The 12,346-nt window shown below is 50.1% G+C and overlaps 1 protein-coding gene across 7 annotated transcripts in view; it reads right to left on the bottom strand.

The window, feature by feature from the left end:
• Window positions 1-10,240, bottom strand: part of AMPD3 (adenosine monophosphate deaminase 3) — a 47,300-nt gene extending 37,060 nt beyond the window's left edge. The window contains exon 1 of one of the 7 annotated variants that reach the window (XM_045894153.2): window positions 10,056-10,240. Coding sequence is in view for 2 of the 7 variants with exons in the window: in XM_045894154.3 (XP_045750110.1) it covers window positions 782-875 (94 nt within the window). In the remaining 5 variants the exon portion in view is untranslated. Of the gene's footprint in view, window positions 1-781; window positions 1,130-3,960; window positions 4,049-5,174; window positions 5,375-9,487; window positions 9,741-9,865; window positions 9,957-10,055 lie in introns of those variants that run through there. The other 6 variants (XM_064577095.1, XM_045894152.3, XM_045894149.3 and 3 more) reach the window with 6 other exon arrangements.
• Between the last annotated feature and the right edge of the window lie 2,106 nt (window positions 10,241-12,346).

The raw sequence follows: 12,346 nt of genomic DNA, 5'->3' as shown, positions 1-12,346 counted from the left end.
TCAGAAGTCCAAGAATGAATTGTCTAACTATGTGTGCTTCTTTTTTCCAGAACTCAGGGAACCCGCAGCACATGGGCAGTTCCACCTTTCCTGGCTTTGTTTCCATGACGAGGAAGGAAGAGGAGAGTTTAAGCCCCCTTCCTGCAGACTACCCAGAGGCCATCTGGGTATAGCAATGACCAAACCTCACTCCCCACTGCACAGAGGGGAGGACTAAAGCCCAAAAGTCTAGTGACTAGCCTAAGGTCCCACAAGATGAGAGCTGGGGAATCCAAAGCTTCATTCTTCCTCACATAAAACAAGGCCTTTTTCTGAAAAGAAGGAGTCTACCATCATGGTTCTACCATCTCGCAGACTTTCTGGAACTTTTAACAAGACACAGCAAATAAAAGAAAGGTTTAGAGGCAGAGATACTCCTTAACTTTCACAGCCCAGCTGAAAACTTACTTCCTCAAAGAAGCTTGCCCTATCACCTCTCCTCAAACTGCTTCCTTACTATCAGTAGCTGGCCTAAATTACCTGGTTGGTTCCTTTCTTTTCTTTCTGTCAGTCTGTCTTTCTTTCAACATTTATATAAGATTTATTAAGTACACTCTGCCAAGCCCTTTCTACTTATGTGAATATTCACATTTTACAGATGAGAAAGTAAAGGCACAGAGAGCTAACGTGCCCGGGTCACACTTTTATTAAGTGGGCAGAGACTTGTGCTGTTCTCAGCCTTTGCCCCCCACCCCGCCCCTTTCCTCTATGAGCCTCTGCTCAAGAATTTGAACCCACAGACCTGGTTCCCATGTCTGTCTTCTTAACCACTGCACCGTGGTGCTCCTCTTTGTCCATTTGGGTGTCAGGGCAGGTCTCCTCGCTGTCCCCAGCATCACATTTATGGAATGGGTGAATACTGCAGCCTGTCAACGAGCCCCCTTCTCTAGGAGCAGCCCTGACGCGGAGTGTCCTGTCTACCTATTACCAAAGTTTCTTTGAGGAAGGTTTAAAGAGAGAGGTGGTTTAGTCAGCTGAGAGATGAAGATGAAGGTAAGGCAGGGCCCAGTTGCTGTGTGGCCAGCAGAGGAAGCAATTACAGGGGAGGAGGGGCTCACTGAGCAACCTTAGGACAGTCACTCTCTGGGCGTCAGAGTTTTCTCCTCTGTGAGATAAAGGGAGGAGACTAAGCAGTCTCCAAGGCCCTCTCAGTTCTAAGTGCTATAATTTCTAGGTACCAGAGAGGTTTCCAGTGCCCAGGGAGGCTTGCTGCTCTGTCTTCTCTGTGGCCCATGGGCCTAATTCATGACATAGACAGAAAGGAAGAAAGGAGGCCAATAACACTTGTCAAAGTACATCTGTGGACCCCTTGATTGTGAAACCGATTTCCTCCTTCCCCCCCAGGGCCATGCCTTTCCTGGGCCTCTCTCCGCTCCAGGGGGTTCAGTGGGAGGGCACTGCTGAGGAGGACGGAAGTTGGCCCACAACTGTGCTGGTCTGTGGCAGCAGAGAGCAAGACAGCACAGGCCTGACCTGCACAGAGGAAGAGGACCAGAGCTAACTGTGAAGATGTCCACATCCTGATAGCGGACAGAGGGGAAGCTGGAAACCATCACAACGGGGCTTGGAGAGGAAGTGACAGGGAGATAAATGAAGAGGAAGACAAAGAACTAGAGCCAGGAGGAGCTGTTAGGTGAGAACAAAGCTGGACCCCTGTCCCCCCAACCCAAAGGCTGCGGGTCAAGTATAGCAGTCCAAAATCTCACAGGGTTGATGCCCGAAGTAGACATCAAACAGGCCCCAGGCAAGGGGCAGCCAGTGCCAGAAAGCATCCATACCATTTGACAGCGTAAACCCACTTCCAGAAATGGCTTCTAAGAAAAGAATCTGAAAGGGGGCGCCTGGGTGGCTCAGTTGGTTAAGCAACTGCCTTCGGCTCAGGTCATGATCCTGGAGTCCCAGGATCGAGTCCCGCATCGGGCTCCCTGCTCGGCAGGGAGTCTGCTTCTCCCTCTGATCCTCCCCCTCTCATGCTCTCTGTCTCCCATTCTCTCTCTCAGATAAATAAATAAAAAATCTTTAAAAAAATAAATAAATAAAATGAAACAACCAAATTTATAAAAAAAAAAAAAAAAGAAAGAAAAGAATCTGAAGGAAGGAAAAGCGCAAAGATGTTTACCTGCACTATTTAATACATAGCTTTAAAATGTCCAAACGAGAGCACGCTCACTTGGAAAAAAAAAAAGTTAAGCAACCAAAATTACAATTATGAGGACAGTGCAGAGGACAGTGCAATCACATAAAAAATACTGTGAAATGACAGTAAATGAAAAAATTAATACATAAAACTGTACCCATGCTTTGATTACAGTGATATGAAAATGCAGCCCCTTAAGGATAAGGGCTGCACAAGAGACACTCAAATGACCAGATGGCAGGATTGCCTATGTGCAAGGCAACAATACCTGATTTTGATCATTAATGCTGTTAGAATGTCATTGTTTAAAAGATTTATTTATGTATTTTAGAGAGAGAGAGAGAGAGCACGCACAAGATGGGGGAGGGGCAGAGGGAAAGGGAGAAGCAGACTCCCCGCTGAGCAGGGAGCCTAATGAGGGGACTCGATCTCAGGACCCTGAGATCATGACCTGAACCAAAACCAAGAGTCAGAGGCTTAACCAACTAAGCCACCTACGTGCCCCTAATGCTGTTATAAATGTCACTTTAACAAACACAAAGAAGATAGAAAGAAAACAGACTAAAGAGTTTTTTAAAAAGAAAGGAAAATAGGAAAAAAATCGAACTTCTACATCCCAGGTTTTGGTAATTAGGGTCCTCTCCCACCTAACCCACATCAGAGACAGGCCAGCCAAGAGAATTACACCATTGAGATCCATCTCTGTGTTCGCTCTTGCCCTGGGCAGAAACTGCCCACCACCACCTTCCTACCCACTAGCCCTTACCCCTACAAACACACGCAGGCCCAAACCCAGGCCACAGCCCACCAGGCCTCCTCAGAAATGGGCATGGGGTGGGGGGTTCTTCGTGTCTGAGGGCTCTTATGCCAGATCCTGCCATGTCTTTCCATGAAGCATTTTTACCTTGCTGAAGTCAACTAAACATACTTTCCTGGATGCATCTTTCTACAAAAGATCTTCCTTTTTCTTTAAGTAGTTTAAATCAGCCTTTTCCAAGTGGGTCCCATGAAAAGTTGATGCTTGTTGCTGGTGAAACAGGTCTTGTGGTCAATTATCAGGGAGATGCCCCATCCCATAGTTCCTCACCCCAGATTCCCAAGACACATCAAAGACCCGAGGACAGGATCATAGACTAGCATTTCCCCATCTAGATCGCTTCTGTTGTGGAACCCGTATCAATCTCCTGCAGAATTACTACCAGTGTCTTAAATAAGTGGGGGACACTTCATTCCATACCTTAGTATGGACCAAGTAACCCAGGTGGGGTGCTGGGCTAAGTCAGTGGGCCTTAGGAGCCTGTTATACCCCTGTCTTCTGGACATCCTTGGCAGACAGCTCCCACCGGCCAACCCCTCCCTCCACAGCTCGTCTCTCTTCTCAGACCTGGAGACATCTGGCAGGGCAGGCATGCCCAGGAAAGTCAGCCCTGTCAATGCCAAGCCTCAGCTCCAGCTGCTTCTTCAAGCCTGGCTTTCAACCGTTTGTCAACCGTTTGTCAACCGTTTGTCAGCTGAAGCCAGCAGCTTGGGAGGCTTAACTGTAAATTCAGTCGGCTAAGGTATAGCTTATCTCATTGCTACAAACGACATCCTCTGATGGGCTTGAAAAAGTGTCTCAAAGTCAGAAAGCTATAAAATGCCACCAGTTCAACAAACAGTAGCTTTTCAAGGCACCATAACCCCTCCAGAAAGGAAGCACGGGACTACTTAAATCCCCTCCCGACGCAAACAAAGCTGTTTCTTGCCCTTGCCACACTCCCACTGTCAGAACCCATGACACAGACCTGAGCCTGGTGCTGGAGTCTCCATGGCTGATCCTGAGGATGCCACACAGGTGACGCACTCAGGCCATGGGCCGTGTGCGCCCGGGAGGCTGAGCTGAGTCAGTGTGAGTGCAGCTAGCTGGGTCCTGCCTGCCGCAGCTGGGGTGGGAGGTCTCTGCTTTGCATATCTGTAAGCAGCCTTGAGCAAGAGCAGGAAACATCTGGGCTAGAAATTCTTCCATGAATATGAAATGTAAGTGGAAAATTTCCAAAGGTGCTATAGGGCCCAGGTAATGCCAACTATCCACAGCTGCTGCGTGCTGAATGCAGTGTCCTGGCCCTGTTCACAGCCCTCCCCAAAGCAAGAAGCTAAAGCCGCTGCTGGCCCCAACGCGACAGTGCTCTTCAGCCGTCCTGACCGCACACAGAAGATGAGCCACAGCTTCCCTCTAATGACCAGACCCCTGACAGCCGAGCATAACGGGCCATACCATCACCTTGGGTGCTTCCATTTGAACCCCACCTCAGGCCTGGCCTGGCAGCCGGGTTCAATTCACCAAGGGGATTGTCTACGGCACAACCTGCCTTGCCTTCCCTCAGAAGGCCCCCCAAAGCAACCTCCCTGAAGGCACCCCAGGACTGACAGGGGAGGTGCTGAGCCCAGTTGCCAATAGAGTTCCTTCTTCCCCTCCTCCTCTAAAAGAGCCAAGGACAGAGACTCAGGGAGAGGAGACTCCTCGGTAGAGGAGCAGGCTTAGGATGAAAAGCCGGCATGTCTCGTCCCTCTCCTTCCTTTCTTCCCTGAAGGAAGCTGACATCACAAGTGCTGGGCAGCCTGACAGGCTCTACCAGAGCACGAGTGCATCAGTGCACGCGTGCGCGTGCACACACACGCCCGCACGCGCGCGCACACACCCGCACACGCACACCCTCCCGCACGTGCGTGGGCACACACACACCCGCACGCGCGCACGCACACACACACGCCCGCACGCGCGCGCACACACCCGCACACGCACACCCTCCCGCACGTGCGTGGGCACACACACACACACACACACCCGCATGTGCGCGTGCACACCCGCACACGCACACCCTCCCGCACGTGCGTGGGCACACACCCGCACACGCGCGCGCGCACACACACCCCCCCACACGCACACACACACCCCCAGAAAAGAAGGCTGTCCCTTCTGACCCACCCGAGCCCACCCACCCCGTCCTCTTCCTCTTACTGCCGCTCTTGACTCCCACGTGGGCCTCCAGCTCTGCGGAGCCTCCTGAGCACTGGTTGCGCTTGAGCCCCTGCCACCACAGCTGCTGCCCTCCCTGGGGACGGTGGCCCTGCCTCAAGTGAGCCACAGAAGCAGTCCTCTGAAAGCAAGGCTCAGGACCGATACAGTGACTTAGACAAATGGTGTGGGTCTGGGAAATAACCGTGAGCAAAATGGCTATTTCTGTGATGCTGTTGAAATCCTGGGGACAAGAGCCCAGAAAGGATGGGTCAGTTGTTTACCAGGAGGCCAGCGCTAGCCCCGACTTGGGCCTGAGTCACCTCCTCATGTCCAATCGTGAGATTGTGCCTTCCTGAGCCCTCATAATGATTCCTGTGTGTGCAGAGCAGGATTACAGGGTTGACACATAATCCTCGGGCTGCTGCTGGGCTTGAGCTACCCAGAGATTACAACCCACCTGTCTTCACAGCTGTTTCATACACAGCGCGATCAGCAAGCTACAAGCAACCTAGAGGGAGGGTAATATGTATTCATTAAATAATTAAACGGGGCGCCTGGGTGGCTCAGTTGGTTAAGCGACTGCGTTCGGCTCAGGTCATGATCCTGGAGTCCCGGGATCGAGTCCCACATCGGGCTCCCTGCTCAGCAGGGAGTCTGCCTCTCTCTCTGACCCTCCCCCCTCTCATGCTCTCTATCTCATTCTCTCTCTCAAATAAATAAATAAAATCTTTAAAAATAATAATAATAATTAAACGAACTTAAAGCATAGGGGGAAAAGGTCCAGGTCCTTAGTACCGTTCTGCCAGAAGGGAGGAGGGGCAAATGATTCCTTCTGCTGATATGTTTTGGGGAGGGGGAGGTACAACGGGGGCTGCAGTGGGAGCATCCTAGCCCATGCATCTGAGAATCTACCCAGATCCAGTTCAGGGAATTCTATTCTGCACCTGTCACCAGACCATGGATAGCCTCAGTCTAAACAACCACTTTCAAAGGGTAGTGTATAGAACATACAAGGTCAGAAGGCTTGGAAAATACTACATACCATAATCCCTTATGGGGATTCATGCACAATTTCTACTAGCAGATTCTAAACACCAGAGAGTCCTTTAGTAAAGAAAGCTGTTTGGCTTTGTTTAGCCCAACACACTTATTTGACCCTCTCACCACTGCCACCATAGGAAAAAAGACCTATTAATATCCGTGGCACAGGCTTTGGAAAATGCCTTCCACTTGAGCCTTCATTTTCCAACATAGAGAAAGCTGCGTTGCTGAGGCCCAGGTATGGATGTGAGATCCACTCCATCAGGTCCGGACAGAGATGGGTAGCAGCTCAGCTAAGATAATATAGATTGGGACAATAGCCAAGGGTCCTGCTAGAGCCAAAGAGATAGAAGAGCCTCCAGAACAGTGGCAGTTTAGGAGGAGACTGTGACTCTGTCTTGGGAGGGCAAACTTCACTCATGACCTCACAAGTCCATCTTGAGCTTAACATGTCACTGCCCCTCGTGGCCTAGAAGTCTCCTTGGACTAAGGAGCACTGGTCCCAAGCTCAAAGCCTTATTTCCTCTTTGAACAAAAATTAAGACAATCTGTGATAACCAGGCCCAGGGCCTGCACCTCCTGCCCAGGAGACCAGACTGCATTCACTTTTACCACTTATGTACCCCTTACAAACACCAGGACAGGAAAGGCTAGAATCAAATTATGTCTCACCAAGAAAGATACTACTCCCCCTTCTCTGAAAGGATGCTTTGGGATTGCCTCTAAGGTTCATTTTTTCCTTCTCATCTTTCTGAGGCATGCATGACTCTCATGGGAGTTGGACAAAGGGGCTTCACCCGCTAAATATCAGCTCCATGACACGCCTTGCCCACATCATTCACTCTTGTATCCCCCTGCCTACAATACAGTAGGTATCAATAAATATTCATTGAATGAATGAATGTATGAAATAATGAATGAGTGAACGATTTAAGTGATTAATCTATCTATGGCAATCTCAAGAGTCAGTAGAGTATATGGTTAAATAGATAGGCTCAAGCCAGACTACCTAGGTTTGATTCCTGTTTTACAACTTAGTTGCATGACCTTGAGCAAGTTATTCAATTTTTCTGGCTCGGTTTTATTCCCTATAAAATGGGGATAATAACAGTACCAACCTCATCGGTTGTCATGGCAATTAAATTAGTTAGCATGTGTAAATATGCTAGAATAGGCTTAGAATAGTACCTGGCACATAGTATAGGCTTTAAAGTATTATTTATCAACGTCATTGTCATCATGATATCAGGTACAAGAGGCAGTCCAACTGGGAATCCAAACATGAAGTTTCATCTAGACACTGAATCCTTTTATTCAATATTACTTATGGAGTGCAGTTATATGCCAGGCACTCTCTCAAGCTCCTATTTGGGAGCAAAGAGAAGGAAACCATGTATAAATGTGAAACCAGATCAGGAGAAACAGACTTCTTTCTCCTCTATGATTGATACTTCTTGCTGACTTTGCATGGCCAGTGTTCTAGCCATGAGCCCATCTTTCTATGCCCTAGGCCCCTTATATATCAAAGCCCAAAGACAAGGTCTCCTCTCCTCGATATGCAGCCAGCACTCAGAAGATCTAAGAGATTAATATATTTGGGGGAAGAACCAGGAAGACCAATGAGTTTTAGGGGAGAAAAGGTATCTCCCTGCTTAATCCCAAGGCTATATTTTATCTGCCCATGATATTTTCAAGATCTGGGTATGATTTAAAAAAAAAAAAAAAGATCTGGGTATGATTTTGAGGCCATTTGAAAAGCTATTCACCTAGTGTCAGGACAAGAAAAACAGGCCTCATCTCTCAAAGAAATTTTTGACCTAGCTGAAAGCTACTCATCCCTCATCTAGGATCGCAGAAGGACTAAGGGTGTGCTGAGGGTGGGGCCCAGAGGTCCAAGAGTCTCTCCAGAACCCATCCATGCAAACTCCATGATTCTTAGACAGGGCAGCCCAGTTCCATTATCTTCACAGCAAGTCAGCCCCTCAGAGTTTCACCCAGAGGAGTAGCCAGCCCAGGCTTATTACTCCAAACCTGCTGCCAACACTTGGAGATGTGAGAGCTGATAGGAGCTCTGTCTTCCTGGCTCAGTAGCTCAACTATCACTCAGCAAAGATGCTTCACAGCCAGGGGAGGAATTTCTCCCATGAGGGCTCCAGCCACCATCAACTTTTCCCTGAAGCTGACCAATTGTTGGTCACCACGTCAAGGGGGATAGCCAACATGGGCTCAAGACCATGCTAAAATTCCTTCCCTTCCAGCTTTCACCTGGCTCCTTTGCTAATTTGTCACACCTAAGCTTCCAGACACATACAAGGATCTAACAGTTTGGGGAAATGACACTGTAGTTAGCAAGCCTCTCCTACTCCAGGGTCTCTCAAAACTTCCCCCAGAGGCCTCCGCCAGCCGAGACGAGCCATTAGGAGCTCCATTGGCAAAGCAGCTACTGGGAAGTTCAAGGGCAGAAAGCAGACTTCCAGAGGCCAGTACACCTCCCATGCTGGGAGAGAGCCAAAGAGGTAAGGATGAAGGCCTCGAATGAACCCACACCCTGTCATCCTGTCCATCCCCGCAGCCGTGGGCATCCGGCTGGTCGTCAAACACCTAGAAAATTGCCCGGGAGCTTAAGTGAGCCAGCCTCATCTCAGCTCCCTGGCGGCCTACATTGGATTCGAGAGGTTTAGAGAAATTGAGGGACCCGGGATATGCTGCCACCCCGGACTGGCTGCAGCCCAGGCCACCGCAGAGACAGCGGCCGGAGCACTGGCAAGGGCCCGGGCAGGGCTGAGTTCGGGGTTGGCGCCGCCGCCAGGGTGGCCTGCGAAACCCAGAGCCGAGGTTCCGACCTCCGGGGGCTCCAGCTCCGGTCCTGGGCAGCAGGGGCCGCGGGGCGCGGGCCCAAGGTCAGCCTCGCAGCATCGCGCGCACTCATCGGGTTCCGGGGCCAGGGCCCTGTCGTGGGCCCGAAGGGGGCGGCCCTCGGGGCTGGAGGGCAGTTGGCGGCGCGGGGCAGGGCGCACGGCAAGCGCCGCGGAGGGGCTGTCCGGCACCGCAGCCAGCCGGGGCCCGGCCCGGGCCAGGCCGCGCCCCCGGGCCGGCTCAGCTGGAGCCGGCGGCGGGGCGGGGACCGAGCGTTCTGCGAGCGCAGCGCCGCGGCGCCCGCACCTCCGCACCCCCGAGCCCCCGAGCCCCCCGGCCGTCCTGGCGGGAGGAGGAGAGCCGCCTCGTCACGGAAGAAGCCCGCCAGCCGCGCGCCGCCCCGGTCGGTGCCCTACCTGGGCGCGGAGCAGAGAAGCGACGAGCGGGCAGCAGGGGGGCGCGGGCCGGGCCGTCGCAGCCGCGCGGGTCTGCCTGCCCGCCACCCGCCAACCAGGCCTGCCCGCCGCTACCTGAGGCGCCCGGGCGGCGCTGCCAACAGGAAACTTGAGAGCGCCAGGGGCGCGGCGGCCGCCCTGTCCCCCGGCCGGCCGGAAGCGCGCCCGCCGCAGCCCGGGGTCAGCCTCCAGCCGGGCTCCTCGGAATTCGCCTCCGCTGCCACCCGCCAGGCCCGAGAGCGCTTGCAGCCGTGTTCCGACTTGCTCGAGTTTCCTCCCTCGCCAGGACGTTTCCCAAGGTGAGAGTCTGGGGTCACGGCCCCCAAATGGGTGACTTACTCCCTGTAGCTGAACGGACCGGCAGGCATCAGCTAGGCGTCAGCCTGGTCCCTTGGATCACCTTCCTGCCCCTCCCAGCACGCGTACACACACGCACGCACACAACACACACGCGCTCACACTCACACACTCACTCCTCCAACCCCCTGCTCTGCAGTTTATACACCCGCGCCTCCAAGTCCCGACTGACCTCCTAGGTGCTAAATCCAGCCTTGCGCCTTGTAGCCCCTTACTCGCTTCTCCCCCGCGTTTGAACCTGCTGACCACGCCCTTCCTTCCTGGATCGCGTGGAGTACAGAAGTTTCCAGAGTTGGCGCCCGCCGCTTTCTCTTCTAATTTCCTGCATACCTTGGTGACTACACCTTCTCAGCCTCCAAGGCCGGGCTTTACATTGTGGTGTTCCGCCAGGTCGCACCGCAGCCTGTCTCCTCTGTCATTCCGCGGGCCACCCAGTCTTGTGGTTTCAACAACCTCCTGCCTGCTAACGACTTTTGGACCTCACCTCCAACCCAGGATGTCCTCTAGAGCTGCAGGTGGTATATCCAGCTTCCTGGGGGCCATCTCCACTGGAGGTTTGCAGTCCCAAACTCAAACTCCTGAGCCTTTCCTCCCAGGATCCCGCCAGAACCTGCTCCTGCTCCTGTGTTTCCAGTCTTAGGGAAGGATAGCACCACCTTCCACTCCAGGCCATACTGGGGAGCCCTCCTTGACTCTCTCCTTTTCACTTCTCACATCAAATTCGTCACTAAAGGAGGAAGTGGAACCAGTCATTAGTGAGCACCCACTGTGTCTTCCCTGTGCCAACTGCTGTCACATAGTGGCCTCCTTTAAGCACCAAGTTTTATTCCTTCTACCTCACAGCCTGGTATTTACAATGTACTTATTTATAAATGATATGCACATGCAATTGTATTAATATATTATATATTACAAAGCATACCTAAAATGGATGTCAAAGGATGTGGTTAAGATAATACTTCTTTTTTTTTTTTTTTTAAGATTTTATTTATTTGACAGAGAGAGACACAGTGAGAGAGGGAACACAAGCAGGGGGAATGGGAGAGGGAGAACCAGGCTTCCCACTGAGCAGGGGGCCTGATGCGGGGCTCCATCCCAGGGCCCTGGGATCACGACCTGAGCTGAAGGCAGTTACCTAATGACTGAGCCACCCAGGCGCCCTGATAATACTTCATTTTTAATGAATGGTACAATATCCCTTTTTCCTTTCACTTTAAAGTTGTTTGCAAAAGTCTGTTTAGGGAGAGCAACATGATTAAAAATGGCTTTAATAAATCTTAGTTTAATATTTTATGAAACTACAAAGTATGCTTTTAAGTTCGGTTAATGTCAATACTTAGTCCTAATGGCTGTTTCCCCACCCCGCCCCCCCGCAAAAAAAAAAAAGATATCTCGCAAAGATAAGTAGACCCAAATGGGAGAATTCTCTCTTTGACTACACTTAGTAAATCATAATTCTCGTTTAAATGCCATCTACCAATTTTGCAAATGTGAAATTCCACCAGAAAGCTCTTCTTTGTCCGTGAAACCCACGTTCTCATGATGTTTTCATCAGTTATTTTTGTGAATATTCGTAACAATGGGATTTCTTAAACTCTTGAAACTCTTCATTTGGGAGAGTGTAAAGTGGATTTAAAAGTGTATTTCTTAATTATGAAGTCTATAGTTAGCACAGTCTATTTTTTAAGACTATTTATTTATTTATTTATTTGAGGGGGTGGGCAGAGGGAGAGGGAGAAAGAAACCCAAGCAGGTTTCACAACCCTGAAATCACAACCCCCAGCCGAAACCAAGAGTCCGAAGCTTAGCCCACTGTGCTACCCAGGAGCCCCATCAATTAATGTGACTACATATATATTCTATTTTACTTTTTTTCTTTACTTAAATTCCAGTTAGTTAACATAGAGTACAACAGTGGTTTCAGGAGTAGAATTCAGTGATTCATCACTTACATACAACCCCCAGTAGCACAGTCTATATAGGTGACAATGACACACTTATTTTGGCATTAAAATCACATGACAGTGGAAACAGTTCCAAACATCAGTCTTCAAAAGTCTTTCCCTATAACATAATTCTTTTAAAACACAATTATATTCATTGCAAAAATAGCACCTTCATATAAAGGATACACTGTGTATTTATGTGTGTGTATTCATGCATCTGTGACAGTCACAAGCCAGCCCATCAGAGGTCAGCAAATTTGGAATCCTTGGTCTTTTTGTTAAACTCATCTTTAAATTCCACAGTGTTTAAGTTCTTTGCCTTCAGATAATCAGTAAACCTTTGAGTAATATGAAGGATTTCATAGTCTCATTCCACATTTCATTACAAAGTACTGTAAAGATTCTACTGTATTTTAAGATTTTGTTCAAATTAGCCATATTATTGACATCCTATAGTATTTTGTGCTCTTCCAGCTTCAATTACAATAAAGAAATTGTAATTTGTGAATGAATGAGG

Source organism: Mirounga angustirostris, unplaced genomic scaffold (assembly GCF_029215605.1).
Source record: "Mirounga angustirostris isolate CCGP_5_RB_7025 unplaced genomic scaffold, mMirAng1.0.hap1 SCAF_13, whole genome shotgun sequence".
Classification (NCBI taxonomy): Eukaryota; Metazoa; Chordata; class Mammalia; order Carnivora; family Phocidae; genus Mirounga; species Mirounga angustirostris.
Note: the sequence above shows the minus strand (reverse complement) of the source record. Positions and strands in the feature narration are given on the sequence as shown.